Raw genomic sequence first — 18,554 nt, 5'->3', positions numbered from 1 at the left:
ACTAACTTTCCTTCTATGGGCTGAAAGACAGAAAATCCACCTACTCACCTGCCACTGATGCCTTCAGACAGCCATGGGCAGCAGGAACTGCTGCCACCAGATGAAAAACCAAGACAAAGGTCCAAACTATAGAACAGGCTTGAAATACACACTAGAAGAGGCCCAAAGGTCGCCAACTATGTTCGAATAGGTCTTTGCCTCTGAAATTATTCCATTCCGTGCTTACCTGTTGTAGTGATCTGGCATGTTTATAGATAGCTTCCCATACCCCATGGACTCCACAGCAAGGAATAGACTGCTGTCGCACAGGGACAATTTCACATACCAAAAAATGCGGGGGTGAGGCTGCAAAGCATCATCCAGCAGCACGAGGCCAGAGTGCTAGGGGATAAACATGAGCCTAACATTTTAGGAGCTGCACCAGCTAACGAGAGGGCAGAAATAGGCCTAGAGTTGAGGATGCCACCTGTCTTCTCACTCACTGCTTTTCCCCAGGACAGAATGTCTGTGATTGAAAAGTGTTAAAGACTGGCTCATCTATCATTAAAAACAAAATACACCTCTAACAGATGGATGCTGTCAGTGTCAGTACTTAGTTCAGCTCTAGTGAGAACCACACCATTTCCTGCCTGCTGATCGAGGAGTCAGTATCAGGCTGCACGTTCAGCATACGCTGTGAGCTGATGCAAATGTTCATCTGTCGGTCACGATCAGCAACGACGATGGTCCCTGCTGCAGCTTCAAAGCCAGTCGCTACCTAGGGGCCTCTTGCCGAAAGCATCTTTTCTCAGCAAGCCCTCTGCCAGCACTTGCTGAGGAGTAACTGCGGCAGGCTGCTCTGATCCGGTCCCGTCTCCTCCTTCGTGCCCCATTATCCGCATTTAGAATGGCAGAGGACTGACATTAAGGAGAGAAGGGGAACCTCACCTTAAAGGTTGTACGTGGAGCCAAGCCACACTGAAATCCCGAACAGCAAGCTGTGCAAACAGAGGGCCGGTGTCTGATCCCCCACGACTCCCCAGCAGGCTGCAAACGTGGAGAAATCGGTGTTGAGCCTTGAAGGCTACACGGCACATTTACCTTGAACAGGTCATATAAATTCAACAAGTCTGCGTGCGCTTTCCAAAAGGCTTCTGACAACACAGTTCTCACACTGTAGTAGTAGCAGGTGATGGGGAACTACTCTAAGCATGCATCTTCACGCTTCCCCAGTTTCCTCCTCTCGTTTCCAACTTCTACGCCCAACCCCACATTCTCCCTTCTTCCACCCCAACCTTACCTCCCCAGATCTCAGCCACAGGAGCCTACATCCCAGGCTCTCCATCTTGTGTCCTCCCCTGAAAGCACTCCCTACACAGAATAAATGCAAAAGTTCGGAGCTGCCACCTCTAACGGGCCCAATTATGGACCAGCTCCCCCGTAGCAACTGCCGGAGCGCAGACCTCCCCTCAGAGCACACACAGTTTTGTAACTCACCTTGCTCTGAGAAAGGGGCACCGTGACCCCAACGCAAGGCAGACTCCTGACGAAGTCCTGGCCGCCCAGCAGCTCATCATGGCAACCTGTGGCTCCGCTGCCGCAGGGAAGCCGCTGGGCTGTGCCCGGCGGGGCTACCGGGATGCAGGGGGTTTACCGGCGCTGAACAAGCCCGGGGCAAGATGGGTGGCGTGGTAGCCGCTATACCCGGCCTGTAATGCCCCGACTCCAGCCGGGCGAGGGCAGCTCCGCAGGGTGCGGTGAGGCAGCCATGCAGAAACACTGGGGCCAAAACCAGGTCTGCCCGAAGCCGGCTTCCCTCCTCCCCCGGAAGATCACCCACCGAGGCGCAGGAGTGGGGCGAGAGATGATCCTATAAACCAGCCTGGTATATGACTCAGATAACCATCTTTTATTTGTTTTTTGTTGTTGTTGTTTTTGTTTTGTTTTGTTTTGTTTTTTTTCTTTAAAAGTGGTATGTTAACATCAGGTCTTTTTCTACATTTTCAGAGCTCTGTACAGGTCTTAAAAGGAAATAAGCAATGCTTAATGTACAAAGTAAAAACAGAAAACTAGAAAAATCTGAATAAAATGGAGCAAGTTGCTGTCAGGGATACAGTACAAATTAGTAATTAGACGTCATCTGAAGTGCAATACCACTGCAGTAAGGATGAGTTAAGGAATGAAATAAAAATACTCTATTTTAAACAAACAGTATATATATATATATTTATATGTATATATTTTACAGATAGTAGACCCAGTGATATCTGTAGAATTGTAAAAACATATTTACAAATAACTTTTTTTTTTAACATTACATATACATCAGCACCATAGTAAGAAAGAAAAAAAACAACCCCAAATCTATTAAAATCTACCTCTCTAGTACTTGGTCCCAGTACGGAGTATTTGGAGGAAGCTTTACAAAGACAAGAGACTCAGTCTTCGTCACCATTTATTCACCAAAGCCTGTATCTCCCTGACACACACGGATTTGCACTTGGCCATCGCGCGGTGGTTGTGTGTTTCTAAACCCTCATTTCCCAGCTCTGCGCTGGCAGGCGACCCCCGGTCACTTGCACCCGAGAGAGGGATGCTGTGCCGTCCCCCGCGCCGTCCCCCGCGCAGCGGGCTCGCTGCCTCCTCGTCCTGGCGCACCTCTGTCGTCTGGGGCAGGACAGGTGCGTGCCACACCAGCTCCGCGCTCCCTCGCCCACACGCTCACACAGACACACGCATATGCACGATGCCCTCGTCCCTTCAGGGTACCATTTCTCTCATTGTTTGCTAGTCCGTTCAGGCTAGTCCGACCAAGAGCCGCTTACCCGCGAGAGGGACTGAAAACTTTGGCTGGTGCTCTCTTTCACTGAATTAGGGCCCAACCCAGCTCCTGCTGAAGCAGCGGACAGGCAAATCCCTATCGTCTTCAGCAGGAACTGGAATAGGTCCTTGCACTGTGTTTTAAAAAGGGGCTAGCTAAAGAGATGAAACTAAAGCTTTTTTAAAAAATTTAGCAGTCAGGGCAAGCTGGGTTGATAGCTCACCTTGACCAGCTAGTCCATGTTAAAAATGCAGCTTGTCCTGCCTACATTATAGCATTTAAAACAGATACTTCCCCTTGCCTAGGTAAGCCCTGCAAGGGAACCGTAATGGGGCACTGAGATGGTTCCAGGCCCATTTTGCTCCCACTCCTTAATGTGATGCATACCTGTGCTCCATAGGGAAAGGCAGGACTCAAAAACACAAGGTGCCAAGCCCCTCAGCTCCCGTGGATTTCAGCGGCTGAGCGCCTCGCATCGCTGGGCCCAAGGAGAGCAGTGCACAAGGAGGTAATCGGTCGCTAGATAGTTGGTACTTGTAGTTGTACACTAGAGATGCTTTCGCTACAGAGCACATCTTACGGGTCACAGAGGCCAGCATTAGGCCAGAGGTTCCCAAACTTTTTGGACTATGGATCACGTTAACATCTTTTATGCACCACTCTATACCCTGATAAGCAGCTCTCAGCTGAAAACACTGAAAAGGTGATAGGTTTCAGAGGACAGCTTACCTCAGCCTCAGTCTGCAGCTTGGGAACCGCTGCTTTAGACATTCAGAACGGCTGGCATCTCAATATTGTGCAAGACATATCACAACTGCATTACAGTGCGGCTCAGGACTGGTCCACAAAGTAGAGACAGCGATACGTTGCTATGACCTAAAAGCTTATTTGGGCAGACCCCATGTTTGCAATAACTACATCAATTATTTCACCCATTCATGAATGATCTTTACAGTAGTGCTTCATTGGTTCCTGTTCTTCAAATACTGCAGTGAATTTTGTTCCAGCAAACCAGAGAGATTAGACCAAACATCTGTTTAGAACTGAAGATCAGATTGCATATACCGTCACATCGAGAGCCCAGACACTCCAGGGTGATACTATCTGCCAACCTTGCACTTCTCAAGAGGAGAGAAGCAGCTCGTTCTGCGTGCCAATTTTCTCCCTGTCCATTTTCTCATGCCGGTTTTCTCCTCCCCTACCTACCCCTTGGTGGCAGTTGTTGCTCACCTGAAAAAAAGTGCAGCCAGCTCACCTGCTTTACACTGAAGGCTAGAAGGGGAAGGAAGTGAACTGAAAACATGCTGGGGAGGAAGGAGAGAGAAGGACCCGCTTAGGACCTATGCTGATGTCTGTTGGTACCTCTTAGCCCTTCAACACCATCCGTAGCTGCTGGTCTGCACCCCCAGGCAGCAGATACATGCCAAAGTGCTCTGACAGGGAAGCACTACTGCAAGTCCCAAGGGGACGAAATAGCTCTTTAAGTTAACCCACTCACCTAAGCCATCTCCAGCAGCAGTCCCATAATCAAACTGTCCTTGCCGCACTGCCAAATTTATGGTCTCCTACACTTTTATTGGATTTTTATCACCCTGCAGTGAAAATGGTGACCTCCCTGTGACTGTTTATGTTTGTCATGTGTGTGCTGCACATTCCCTTGTGACAGCCCAGAGCCGGCCCTGCGGGCCTGGCCGTGGCTCACTGAGACCTGCTTACCCTCGGTTTTAAGCCTGTTTCCGACCAGGGCCTGTGCAATTGCCCACGGACATCTTTAGGCTTTGCTCCCGGCTGTTTTCATCTGCTCCCCCGAAAGTTGCAGTGTTTACAGTTACACAAGGTGGGAGATATCGGGACAACCCCATACCACTGTGCAACGAAGCCTCGTTTCAGTGGGGAAAGACCAAATTTTCCCAACCAGAGGCATCACCTGGCTTTTCCAGTTTCCCCATCCTGCCACACACACACACAAAGTGGGTGCTGCCACGCAACGGAGATTGCTGGGTGGAAGTCTTGGGATGCCGATGTTTTCATCGTCCCCTGAATCTTCCAAAGTTGGCTACAGATCAGCTCAGTTTGCACAATTAAAAACAAAAGAAAACAAAATAACCCCAAACCAAACCAATTCAAACAAAAAAACCAACAATCCAAGGATGGGGAGAACATCCAACTCTCTCTTTTCTCTTTTCAAACATAACAACCAAAGCTCCAGACTATACAAGCCCATTCACTGGGGGTTTCCAAACAACTCATCAAGTTCTTGTATCCACTCATCCCCTGGTCCGCTCTTAATGATGGAGTCCACAAGGTCTGCGCCCTCTGCTAAACTGGAGAATGACCCCGCTGCTCCTTCACTACTGTAGTTGTAAGATATGTCCTGAGTGGGATTCCTCTCATAGGCCTGGCCTTGGCTGCTCTGAGCAAAGTTACCACCTGGCATTTGCTGCGTTGGAGGCTGACTAAACCCAGACATCGTGGGGACTCCTTGGCTTATTGCAGGCATTACCATCGGCCTGGCCTGGCTGGCTCCTTGTTGCCCAGGTAGTGGTTGCAGCAACTGTCTCCCCATTGCTGGGTTCAGGGCTCTTACTGTTCCACTCGTGTCCACAACTGTCTGATTAAGCCCCTGTGGGAAATGTTGCTTGGACAGCCGTGGCTGCCCAGACTGCATTGGGTATGTTGTGCCGTTATTGAAGGGTCCCATTTCACTGCTAGTCCTTCCAGGTATACCTTGTAAGCCTCGCTGCTGCCAGTTTTGTGTTCCTTGAGGGACAGTTCCCATCAGGTTTTGAAGTCGTGGTGCTTGTGGCCTGGGTAAGACCTGGCCCACAGGTCCTTTCATCTGCTGCTGATGCTGGGGAAGAGCAGAGTTTACCAGCATGTTCTGACCAAAATTGCCGACCATTCCCACCGCTTGTCCAGAGGCAGGCTGCCTCGTTCCCTGGCCTGCGTTATGTGCCATGTTCAGGCCACTTTGGTTTGGGTGCTGCAACATTTGGCTCATCCCTGTGCTCATACTGTACATTCCCGGCTGGCTGGAAGAGGCGTTGCTGTAAGGAGCCATGCCCATGTCTGACTGGCCTGCGGTCGTGGGCAGTGTGCTCGGGTTCTGCGAGGGACCCATTGCCATCATGCTCGCATTCTGGGCCATCATTCGGGATGTCCTCATGCTCTGGAGTGCTGCTTGGTTTCTCACAGCTGCTATATCCTGGGGAGAACCTACACCAAAAAGGGAGGAAGGTAAGAAAAAACCACAACCCTGTAAATCTTAACATGTCTTTGCATAGGAGAGAATCTGTAGGAGCTTTCTGCATCACAGTAGGATTTCAGATTGCTGTGCTTTCTGAGTGAATAAATTATTGTTTCATGTGAAGGTCAGCGGAGAGCTAGAAGGTTATCCATCCTTGGGAGATGTGCTTGCTGCCTAATGTTAGTTGCATTTCAGAGATTATGTGTTCCCCACCTCACTCTGGCTGCAGCCTCTGTCCTGAACTGCCAAGTCCCCTCTCCTTGAAGGTGAAAGTCAATGCAGCTCAAGTGCTACCCTAAACAGGAATTGCTGATCGTGTTATGTATTCAATTTGTGAAGCGGGACACTGTTCAGCAGAGAATACCATCAATGCAGACGAGCAGCCTAATTTCCCTTAAGGCCTAAAGTGAGGCTGGCAAGGTTAAAAGGCCAATGATTTACTCACTAAGTAATTCTCAATTATGACAATTTCGGGATGTGTACCCAAAGGGATTCATGGCGTCAGATTCTTGAAGAATCAAGGCAACACGACTGCATGCGTGATGCATGATTACAACCATGGTTGCCTCCCTGATAATAACCTACTCAGGTACCTAAGCTAGACAGCCACAGGAGCTGCAGGGCTAAAATAGGCCTGCCTTCCTCTTACTTCGCTAGGACCAGAGATTAAATTTTTAAGAAGTGACCTGAGAGTCAAAGTCCCCTTTCAAAAGTAAACATGAGTCTTTCTTTTTGTGTGTACTTTTTTCCTAGGACCAGTGACAATGTGCGCCCTCCTCCAAGAAAAAAATGAGTCCCTAAGACTTCGAAGTTGTATACGCACTGTGATTCAGTAGCACTTATCTTCTTCAGATAAGCCTAATTCAGCTTCTAGCAACCAAATGAGAAAGCTTCCACTGGTCTTCTTCAATGGCAGCAAAGCAGCTGAACTTCAGTTTACTATTTGAAGCTCTTTTTTAAATATCTCTATTGTCTTTCAAAACTAAGCCTTGAAAATGGAAATGTCAGGCTCAGAAGGCCAATCAATTTTTTAATAGCTCAGGAGGCATAAATGAATGGATTTTCTATATCATTGTTACTGATTAAGTCTATGGGAAGAAGAAAAATTGTTTTTTGTGGACATTTAAAGCAGGGAGAGTGTATTAGTGAATCGATATTATAAGCACATTTTACTCCACCTTAGGCCAGTAATGGGAAACCAGAAAATCCTAACCTTGTTAAATTCCACACCGTGGCAGATAACTGAACCATGCTTGTGTCTTCCTTTCAGGGGTGGGGGGAGCTATCGATTTCTGGGAAGCCAATACGCTTCTGTATTTACTATCTTTATTTAAAAACAATTACCGGAGCTCTGATTATTTCATGGGTTCATTGTGGTTTTGAGTCACTACCATACCGAACTAAATACAATAGTCTGCAGGTGAAGCTCCAAGAGTATGAGGCACACAATTACTCCTGGCTCAAACACTATTAAATGCAAGATGTAAATATAAAATGGTTGCTTTAAGAGCCATGAACCGTACAACAAAATCTGAGTGTTCCTCAATCAGCCCTATCTGTTGTCCCTCAGGAGCAGACAACATATCTAAATATCCATGGAGGACAGAGAATACTGGGCCCTGTTATTTATGTTGGCTTGGTTTCCGCGAAAAATGGGTATGAATAAAGGAAGTGTCATTTCTACAGTTTTGCACATAATGCAGAGGATGCCTACATCTCCTTTTTGCTGCAGCAGGATAACCTTCTGGAGGATGCTTTTAGCTCCAACATATAGATAAATGAAACATTTTGTAGCATGAAGAGAGACCATCTGGATCTCACTTGAACAGGGCAAACACAGCAGCAGCTTTTACTTTATCCATGCTATCAAACCGTTTTCTTAATGGTTGGCACTGAGGTCCCCTTGATTTTTCTTAATTTAGATCACCTCCTCCTCCCATGATTAGAAGCAGTCTCTTTTTACAATGACTCCAGCAAGTGCTTAAGATACAGATAATGTTAAGAACTTACTTAATGCATCTTTAGCGATTTTTTAATTGAAAATGTCAGTTGAAAACCTCCAAAGGAGTCACTCCCAGCAAGTGGTTCACATACTACTTTTGTTAACTACTGTGCTTGGCATAAGAGACAGGAGATCAGACAAGGAGTAGTTAAAAGAGAGATGCAACAGATTTTAAGATTTTGGGCCACCTTCTGGTGTCATTTACACATAACTTAGTGCACTGGATTACATTCTTGTGACTAAATAGGAAAAATGGTGAAATATTTATATTTAAATTAGCTCACTTATGAAAATTAATTCCTTGCTCTGTCAGATTAGCCTAAACTCTCTTCTCCATTTCTTTTAAACAATACATATGAAGGCAAGGTTTCAAAGAAGCATTAACGCAGAAAGATTTTACACGTGCGTCTCAATGTATGGCAGTGCACTCACATACGTTTTGATTTTGCAAATGAATTACTGGGGGGAAAAAAGTCATTTCATACAGAATCTATGCTGCCAAAGATAAAAATGAGAAGGCGATTAGAAGGAGCCACCCTGATACATACCAGCAGCAGAACTGGCTGCCTGTTCAATTCCTGGGAACGAGAACTGCAATATGCTTGGCTCCCTTGTTTTCTGTTGCAGTTCCATGACACTATCATGACTATACTGCGCAAGTGCACGTTCATTTTATGTCTATTTAGAATCCATGGTTAGTGAAGATATTCAGCTGATGCTTTGCACCTCAAAAGCTCAGAATTAACTTCTCTTCCTAAGCCAAAATGATTGTACTTACGTTCTTCAGTTATCTGCGAGCACATTGAAATAATACTTGCTTTTTTTGAGCTAATTAAAAAATCTCCATTTACATCTCAGATATTTCACTATGTTTCCCACACCTGACATTTATCAGTCACCTCTCCAGATAAGGATAACCTCTCTGAAATTCTCTGCTCATCAAATGATCAAATGGGGAATGAATAGGGGTAAAACCAAGATACAGTGAGAGACACTAGCTGAAAAAAAGAAAAAGCATAATGAGAGTGGAGGCAAACAAGATAAATCCATAGAATCCAGATGTCAAAGAGGCAAAACAAATGTCAAATAAAAAATGCAGCTTTCGCTGAGGGGAGCAGAAAGGAAATTAGAAACTTAACTAAATACACAAACCTGGGCATTCCCCTTTAGTCAAATATGTGGTATATGCAAGTGTGCTTACAGCCTATCTTCCTCTTCTGGCACACCGCTTAAACTCTGGTCTTCACAAAACACATGAACTTTCACGTGCCCGCTACAGGAGCATACATTGACTCCAATATAGAAAAAATAATTTGACTTTTACCTTGGAACTGATTGACCTGTTGCACTGGATACGGGCTCCGCTGTTGCTGCAGATGCTGCCGAGGCAAATGTGACTGCTGCTGCAACTGCTGAAAATGAATGAGGGAAAGAAAGCAGAAGAGAAAAAGATGATTAATTAATTAGTGAGCTGAGAAAGGGGCTGGTGGCAAAAGTACTGCAGCAGAACTGCAGCGTTTCTTATCTAGCAAGCTGTTCTGGAGAGACAAGCAGAGTCATTTGAAGAGTCCTCCTGAGAGCACTTGGGCTACTCACCACACGGACTCCTTTTGGTTCAAAAAGGAATAAGCACTGAGGCTAACATAATTTCTCCCTACTTACAACCACTGCATCTCGACCTCTACAGTGCGAACTTAACTGTCTTGAGGCTGAAAGGAGAGGGAGGGATATGAAATAACTTTGCTTACCTAGGTCTAAGGGCAATTGTAGCCACGCACCCTTTCCTTCCCCCAGCCCTGCCAAGGTCTAGAGTTTTGTGTTCCTGGTGCAAGACTTTCCTCCACCTCTGCACTCAAACCACTCAGCTGCAAGGAGTACTGCATCCTGACCTGAGCACCGTGGCCTAGGACTATTCCCGAGCCAAAACAGAAAGGGCTACTAAGGCACGTTTCCTCTTGTGCTTCAGTGAATGATATCTGGGGAGCAGATGATTGCAAAATGCCTCCCTCCCTTGACCCAGCCCACACTGCTTCTCTGTGGTTATTTTCTATGAACACTCATACCTCTAAAACAGAATCAAGGGCTGATTATAAAAACAGAGAGTGTTTACCAGAGCTTTCAAAGCCTAGGGTATACTCGACTAAGCACTTACTAAAAGGACATGTCTTGGTGCTTCATCTGCAGCTGTACAAACACTGCATCCAAAAACAAGGAGGTGTAACAAAGGCAAAGATGGGAAAGAAGCAAGTACTAATCCCTGTGTTCATAAATACGTGTTAGAAACTATCAAAAAGATAAAGGGAACCTTGTTAGGCACAAAACACCCAAAAGCTAGGAGCCTGAGGACTGTGACTTCGTCACTTTTCATCTAAGCCAGCGCACTTGACAGCCTCAGCCTTGTGGTTTTTCAACACTTTTAGGCTTGCCTTCAGCAGCCAAGTCAGTGACTGGCTCTTGGGTTTATGCACTTGAATTGGCCTTATCTGTGATGGGGGAACATTACTGCGTCCTCACCCTTCTGCGCTTCTTCACCCCTGAACCAATTCATGCATCTTTATCCTGAATATTTCTAGGAGCATCCTTCCTGTTTATTGGGGGTGAACTTTTCTGTTTCTCAGGAGGACCATGACAAGAGGGGAAGGCTATCTGTATTTCTGTGGTTATACAACATACACAAGTTCTAATGCAAATTAAAGCAGACCGCAAGTCTTAAACTGTATTTCCCCAGCAAGAGAGGTGAAGCCAAGCTTAAGGCAACTACTGACCTATCAGACTATTATCTGGGTAACATTAGGGGACTGCAAGTTTAAACTTGGGTATGAGCTATAGGAACTGAACAGTGTGACTTTTCACTGACTTTCTCCTGAGTTGCTTTTAAACTACAGCTGAGTTAAACATGCATAAGACATCACCATTCAGACCAGGTACTTTAACATCCGTATTGGAAAGCCCGAGAGCTCCAGCAGCCAGGTGACGGGCTCCAATGCAGTTCCACACTGCCACTGTGAGAGGTGGCTTTACTGTTCTCCCACTTCAGCCTCTGGTTCCCCCCTTGATGCTGCCTCTCCCTTGTGCTAACATAATTGCTCGTACTGGTATATGATAAACTAGATTAAGGAACTGATCTGGGTAAATACTAACTTTTTTTTTTTTTGCTAGGTTACCGTTAACCCATGTCAGTTCTTTGTCCCAGATCACTGCACAGCTGTACACAGCTTTTGCCAGTGCAAGACCACAGTCAGATGTAGGGAAGAGCACCAGCAACTGTAACTGTAGCAGACTCTGCTTCTACCAGCGTAAATGCACCATGACATACTAGGTTAAGAGCTTACTTTTCCAGTGTCTCAAATCCCATGTGACTTGCAAGCCCACCGCTGGGAACATGGGTAATATTTGCCAAGCTACTAGTAAGACTGAGGCAGATGCCTCTTCTTCGATAACCATTGCTGAAATACCACGATAGAAGACACAGAGAAAGAATTACGAAATATAAAAGGAAGGGCTGGTGTTGCACTGTCTCTAGTGCTCATGCTCTCATACCAGCGTGCACTGCAGTGCCTGAAACAAATGGATACTGTACCTGCTCCGCCAGGATCTGCTGCTGCTGCTGCTGCCTTTGCTCTCTTAGAAACTGTTGCTTCTGCTGCTCTATCACGTGGAGCTGTGCTCTCTGCTCAATCAGCATCTGCTTCATGATGGCCGCCTGAGGTTGGTTTCCGAGGAAGGGACCCCCAGTGCTCGTGCCTGTGACCACGCTGCTGGAGCCCGGTGGGACAGAAGGCTGCATAGGCCCTGTGGTCCGAGACAATCCCACTTGATGCTGCTCCTGTGCAAAGAGAGAGAGAAGGCCTTGTTACTAAGGGTGCTCCATGGGCAAGGGAAATTACGGCTCATTAACAAGAAGCATCAAGTCTGTGGGTGAAGACTGGAGCTTGAAGAGAGTAAGAGTCCTTGGAAAGATGCTTGTGGCTGGTGCCCAAACCATGGGCTGTTCCCCACAGGGAGCAGGTGGCAGGTTCCTCTTCACTCCTGGAGTTCAAAGCCCCCTCAGGTAAAGCAAGAGCACTTTACAATTCATTAATAATGAAATAATAAAGTTGTATACTAGATTTATTTTCATTCAGGATACGTAACTTCAGAACAATGTTTTTCCAAACTTCTCCTCCCTCATCATGGAGACAAGAAATATACTTTCTCTCCGTTTCCCTTTCTCCATCGCAGCAGTTTTGCACAGTCCTCTGAATTGAGGAGCCAAGGTTTTAGGTGCACACGATGAGTAGCGGGAGCTGGCAGCATTAATTCCCCCTATATTGCATCAGAATCTCAGGATTTAACCACTTAATGTGTTTATTTAAGATTTCCATCCCGCAGCAATGGACCGCAAGTGCGTAGCTGAAAGGATGCAGGGCACATGGTGCCACAGACACCCTCTCCTAAACCCGCCCTGCTCTCTCTTTATGTTTCTAATCCAATTTGCTGCCTTTTAGTGCTGGGAAAGTGAAGCGACAGAAGGCCAGGGGGTAAATCTCAAAACCTCCCCTCCCCGCCGGCCCTCCACCAGGCGCCAGCCGGGGGCTGCGAGGGGACCGGGGCGCCCTCCCGCCCCGCGCCGAGCAGCTCGCCGCTCTCCCGGCGGGGGCCCGGGGCTTCACCCAAGCCCCGAGCCCGCCCTGGGCCCCCGCTGCCGCCGCCGTGCCCGCCGGCGCTGCCCCGGGAGGCTGCGGCCGCCGCCGGCAGGTGTCGCTGTCCGCCCGCGGCCCGGCCCGGCCCGGCCCGCCCGGCGGGGGACCGGCACGGCGCGGCGCGGGCACCGGCCGGCGGAGCGGGACCGGCCGGGCCCCGGTGCGGGTGAGGGGGGCCTGGGAGCGGCGGGACACCCCCCCCCCCCCGCGGGCAGCAACGGAGCGGGCGTGGGACGGCGGGGAGCGTTCACGGGGCTCTGCAGCGGTACCCAGAGCTTGCGCCCTAAAAGCGGCCCCCCAGCTGCCCCGAGGCGGGCGGGTCCCTCTGAGCCTGCCGGCGCGTTGGCTGCGCTCCAGCACAGGCTCTCCCGCTGCCAGGGGACAACGGGGCTTACAACAACCCGGTGCCTCCCTTCAGCACTACGGAGGGAGCCTTGCTCAAAACAGACGGCCAGCTAGGGCCCTCTGTAAAAAAATAACGACTTGGGGGGCTGATTACAAAGCAGCAGGTGCAGCACTCTTTCCCCAGTCCTTATTCCAGGTACTCCCTGGTGTCAAAGAGCTTAAGGATTTTCTTTTCTCTCCCATCTACCTGCCATGATAGTAGCCGAGCGCCTCGCAGTCGCGTTGCCCCTGCGACAGAGCTGCCCTGCTCAGTGTCCCGCAGGAGGAACCGCGGCAGGGCCTTGCCCTGGGTCACCCTCGCAGCCTGTGCTCGGCCAGCGTGGGAGACCCGAGGCAGCAGAGCCGGCACCCCTCGCCGTGGGGCTGGCTCCACGCGCTCTGCCCCGCCTGGGCACTGCTCACGCCCACCGCCGGACAGCCTGTCCTCGCCGTCCCACACCCAGCACCCCATCAGCACCCAGCTCTCTGCGCCATGTGCTGGGGTGCCTGGGGACTGCTTGGTGAGAGAGAGGTGAGCAATGCTGTGGTTAGCTCAGGCTGGCTTCCCCTAAGACAAAAAACTGTGCAAGCGTTGCTCCGCAGGGCAGGACCACCTTTTATCAAGCGTTGGGAAAGCCACTGGCGCATACTGGCTTGTGGCGATACCTGTGCTCTTCACCGCTGCTGGGCTAAGTAAGCCAGAGTGCTGCCTGCTTGGCAGGACCGGCCTTAACCCTTGCTCATTAGAACCTCTTTAATTGTTTTATAGAGACGGGTACTCGTTCAAAAACACTAACTTGATGGAAAGGACCTATATCACTTTAGGATCCTTTGTGCAAAGCATGCCAGGATGAGGTTTAGATTCACCTGCTTCACTGACGGTTTGAGTTATCTCAATGACTGTGTGATTGGGAATGTACAGAAAAGTCACCTTACGACACCCACCCCAACCCAGTCAATGAAAGGGTTAAAATCAATGCGTGAGTGGAGCTTGGGAAATTAGTATCAGCCTTTCTGCATGAAGGTCAGGTTTTCAAGGACCCTTCTGAGGAAATAACAAGAAAATACAATTTGTCCACACCTCTATTTTGCACAGATATTCCCTGAAGGGCTCTCTGCTGAAAGGCAGCTCTCTGATATTTAGGTTCTTTCTCTCGTTAACATCTGCCCTGGTTTGAAAGTTCCCTCGCCGCTCCTCTTTCCACTTCTCCCCCGGTCCCGTCTCATGCTGCACTTTACAACCTGGTCAAGCGTCGTCCCTTGCAGCACGGTAAGGGCGAGGGCTGTGGCAGCTGCTGGGGCTTCCCCGAGCCAGGGTCAGGGAAACGCACCCACTAATGATCCCTCAGCTGCTCTCGCACCGAGCCCTTTCACACACCCCGGCCTGTGAGCTCCCACTTTCTTTGCTTGGGAGGGGACATAGACATCAGCTGTCTCCAGCAGAGCTGATGGTAAAGGCTTTTTCCTACCACCCCCTGGCCCTCCCTCTGCTTCTGATGAAGTCATCAAGCTACAGATTGCATAACTGATGCACAGGGCTATCTTGTGTTATACTGGGAGATGGGCCAACTGCTTCCATTTATAGACAAAAGCAATGCCACACTGCCAAATAATGGAGCCTTTGCTGCAGCCACTACAAGGAAAAAGAAAAGGGGGGGAAAAAACCCGGGAGCCAAAGGGCACGCTGTGAAGTGACATCACTCGGAGCTTCCTCCGCCGAGCCTCAGCGCACAGCTGCCTTTGGGGCTGCAGCCCAAGTCCTCACTGAATCGCCTTCAAAACAATCTTATTACAGAACTACTGTCCTGGTTCGTACGCACACACGGGTACGGCTGAGGGACACGTTCACCCCACAGTAATGCCGCAGAAGGCACTCTATTCTGTATCGTATTACATTATAAGTTAATTCCAGAGTTTAAAAAGGAAGAAAGCTTTAAAAGGAGGCCTGCCAGCTGACATGAGCCCGTGCACTGTGCAGCAGCTGGAGGAAATATGAAGATTAGCACAAAGGTGTTACTTCCAGTGTTGTGTGTTTAGTCATTTCGAGGTACAAGAGTTTACCTACTCATAGTGAAAACTTCCTGTTTCCAGTTTTAATAACAGGTTTAAAGCCAGGCCTTCTTCATCAAGCCAGAACACCACCCTCCTGCCTGGAATATTTCTTCTCCTTTCCATTTTTTTTGGCCAAAGCTCTTCCCAACCAATGATGAAAGGCCCCGCTGACATCACCGGGAGCAGCCCTGGGTTGTGTGTCCCGAAAACAGGAGCACAGCCCAGGCAAAAGGTCTCCGCAGGCAGGAAAATGCTTCCTAGCACCTGGGAGCAGAGCTCTTGACCAAGAGCACCTCTGCAGCCCGGCACTGCTGCTGTTAACCTCCAAGGGGGGGTTGTACGGCCCTGCCCAGTCCTGGCAGCAGCACGGGGCCACGTGGGCCTCTGGGTGGCTTCAGCTACCCCGCCATGGGTATGCACAGCCACCCTCCTTCCACTGTTCCCTCTGGAGGCCTGGCATGGAGATGAAACCTGGAAGTGGGCTGGGGCGTACATGCGCATGGCTGGGAACTGGTGATGAAAGAAGCAACAGTGGGCTCTACACGGCTGCCTCTTATAAACCATGCCTGCTCCAGGCCCAGATGCAGTCTCACCCCAGGAGCAGAGCACCGAGTCAAGCAGCTCGGGCTAAGTGCAGCACTTAGTTACAGAGCTTCAAAACCAAACTAATCCAAGCTTCACTGACAATGCTCTTTGCTCCTGCGCTGCCTGCCAGCTCCCTCATCCTCCTACTGCACCCTGAGCCTGCCTGCCCCTAGACTTCCTGCTCCTCCTCCTCATCCCCTGCCTTCCCTTTCTCTTTCCTACACCCTCTGCCCTGCCTCTGTGTTTTCCTTTCTCCACCAACCGGCACTGCTGCCTCTTCACTCTCCAGACACCCTCATCAGCACCCCGGCTAACCAGCTCCTGGCTGCACATCACCTCCACAGCTGACAGCGCTGGCACCCAGCATCCCATGCCCACAGCCTGACTCATCGTGTGACTCAGGCTGCCACTGCTCCGCGGGGATCCTCCGGGGATCCGCAGCAGCAAGGGGACAATGCAGCTCCTTCCGCCAGGGCCCTGTGCTTGTGTGCGCGTGGGCACATGCATATAGGGATGCCCTATATGGGTGTAGGCACGTAGTCCTTGAAAAGAGTGACAAGATGTCCTGGACTGGGAAACGCATGCTGTATTCTCAGCCTGTCTCTCATCAGCCTGTTACATCTAGGAAGATGGTACAGTGTGACTTCTGATTGACACTCTGGCTATTTTCAACACCCAAAGCCACTGTGTGCTACTCGCAGGCTGCAACCAGCTCTCTCCTGATAACGGTGGCTCGTGCAGAGTTACATGCGCTCCAGCCAGGAAAACAGGGAAGAAGCAGCTCCGCCGCGAGGTCCTCACCGAGGGGCAGGCGAAACTGCGAGGCCGGTTATGCAAGGGCGGACGGCGCCGAGGCGTCTTCCCCTGACTCGGCCGTGCCGCAGAGCGAGTTCAAACGCACGCGCTGGCCCTGGCTAAACCTCCCAGGGACCCTGCCGGGACCCCTCCTGTCTGCATCCTCAGCCACCCGCTTTTAAAGCAGCCCAGGGACAGAATCCAGTGCTCAGCCCCCTGGGAGCAAAGCCAGGTATTGAAAGAGCCAAGCTGCCGTTCGTGGAGCCAAAAAAGAGCCACAATTTCCAAATGGTCAGCATAACACGTCTGGACAGGTTTTTACAGTTGCAGAGCACCCAGTAGGATGAACTTTTGCAGGGATCTGGCTGCTTAGTTAATGCCTACATGGGAGTTGCCCTCTGTTGATAATCTGATCCTTAGTTAAGCGATAGGAGCATAAATCCTGTGTCCTCCTGGTGTATTTCCAGGGATTTACTGGAGTGAGGGGATCCTCTGCAGGAGTTCAGGGGTGATGTGTATGCATATATGTACAGTTATGCACCTTAAACATAAGTGACTGTAAAAAGAGAACAAAGAGGAGTGGAAAAGGTATTTTCCTCTTTGTCTCTAATCTTATATGCCTTTTCCTTATCATGCAGTGATTTATTCCTTCCGTATGTCATTCAATCTCCCAACTACAGCTAAAAGCAATCACACAATTTTCTTTCAGAACAAGCAGAACGACCACCAGCTGATGCCCTGAGAGCAGGGCAGCTGGGTGCGGGTAAGCACAGGCAGGAACCGGCCAAGCCTACCCATCGGCCCTCCCTGCACAGCCTGATGATCAGAGCCCTTGGACATGATGAGCTGGCTCTGCTCCTGCTGAAGGCCAGGGGAGCAGAGCGGGACTCCAGGGAAAAGGGGGCTGTTCCAGGCAACTGCTGGCAGGAATCAATGGAGGATGGGTATTCCACATCTGGGAACAAAGCGCTTTCCAAAAAGCTGAGGGAAGCAGAGACTTGAAGGCAGAGTCTTAATGGGCAAAACGGACAATCAAACATGAGCTCGCTGTGCCGTTCTGTGGTATGTGAACTAATGCGATCCTTGAATATACAAAGAGCGGAAGAGCAAACAGAAGCCAGGAGGTGGCTTATCCTGCATACTACATTAGAAGAACGATACTAGAAAAGTGTATACAATCAGATGTCTACATTTTAGAGTCAGAGCAGAAAAAGACGACACAAAAATTATTTGAGGCAGAAAGTGTCTGCCAGGGAGTGACTTAAGGAGCTCAATCCATTTAGCTTACCACAAAGAAAACTGAGAGATGCTTTGACCATAGCGTATAAAAATACCTTCATGAGGGAAGAAATCCTTTAAAGAGTTCTTTTATCCAGTGAAGAAGGCAAAACCAGATACAAGGGCTGGAAGCTGAAGACAGATTCAAATCAGAAAGAATCGAATTTTTACACTATGATTTCATTACCCATCAGAAATGGCAGATCTCCACGTTTTGATGTCTTCAAGGATGGCAGCCTTTCTGGATAAACACAACTTAGTGGTGCAATTGAATGGCCTGCGATGTGCAAGATAGAACAGCATTGTCTGCCCTTACCTCTGCACAGCTCTGAGCTGCTGCTCCCTGGCACCCGCAGAGGCAACTGGCCCTCCTGCACCAGGCTGGTGCTAGGCTGGCAGGCACTACTCCTTTATCGTGGGGCTCTTAGCTGCTGCGTGCATGTGTGCGTACGTATGTATATATGTTAAAAAAGGGGGTCTCCAGCCAACTACTGGGATCAAAAATATTACTCCATTTCCATATACTATGTCACAGTAAAACATCTTCTCTACCCAGTGTTTTCAGAGCAGCCTGAAAGCACCCTCCTGTATTGCCCCGGAATTATTTCTATTCCTTGTAATGTTGTTACTTATTGTGTCTGGCAGGGATCTTAATCCCTCTCTCTAAATCAGGCTGCCCAGAGCGAAGCCACCTTCACAGAATGGTACCATCTGACAGACTAAGGGAAT

At 49.2% G+C, this 18,554-nt stretch overlaps 1 protein-coding gene across 6 annotated transcripts in view; it reads right to left on the bottom strand.

Moving 5' to 3' along the window:
• Positions 1-1,878: 1,878 nt before the first annotated feature.
• Positions 1,879-18,554, bottom strand: part of MAML3 (mastermind like transcriptional coactivator 3) — a 255,894-nt gene continuing 239,218 nt past the window's right edge. For 5 of the 6 annotated variants that reach the window (XM_072862333.1, XM_072862327.1, XM_072862330.1 and 2 more), the window contains 3 exons: positions 11,630-11,875; positions 9,374-9,461; positions 1,879-6,016 (listed from right to left, as the gene is read on the bottom strand). In XM_072862333.1, the coding sequence (XP_072718434.1) occupies positions 5,025-6,016; positions 9,374-9,461; positions 11,630-11,875 (1,326 nt within the window). In that variant the 3' untranslated portion in view covers positions 1,879-5,024. The remainder of the gene's footprint in view (positions 6,017-9,373; positions 9,462-11,629; positions 11,876-18,554) is intronic. The other variant, XM_072862328.1, reaches the window with a different exon arrangement.

The sequence above is a fragment of the Ciconia boyciana genome, chromosome 5 (assembly GCF_034638445.1).
Source record: "Ciconia boyciana chromosome 5, ASM3463844v1, whole genome shotgun sequence".
Lineage (NCBI taxonomy): Eukaryota > Metazoa > Chordata > Aves > Ciconiiformes > Ciconiidae > Ciconia > Ciconia boyciana.
This window is presented reverse-complemented; position numbering and strand designations above follow the sequence as displayed.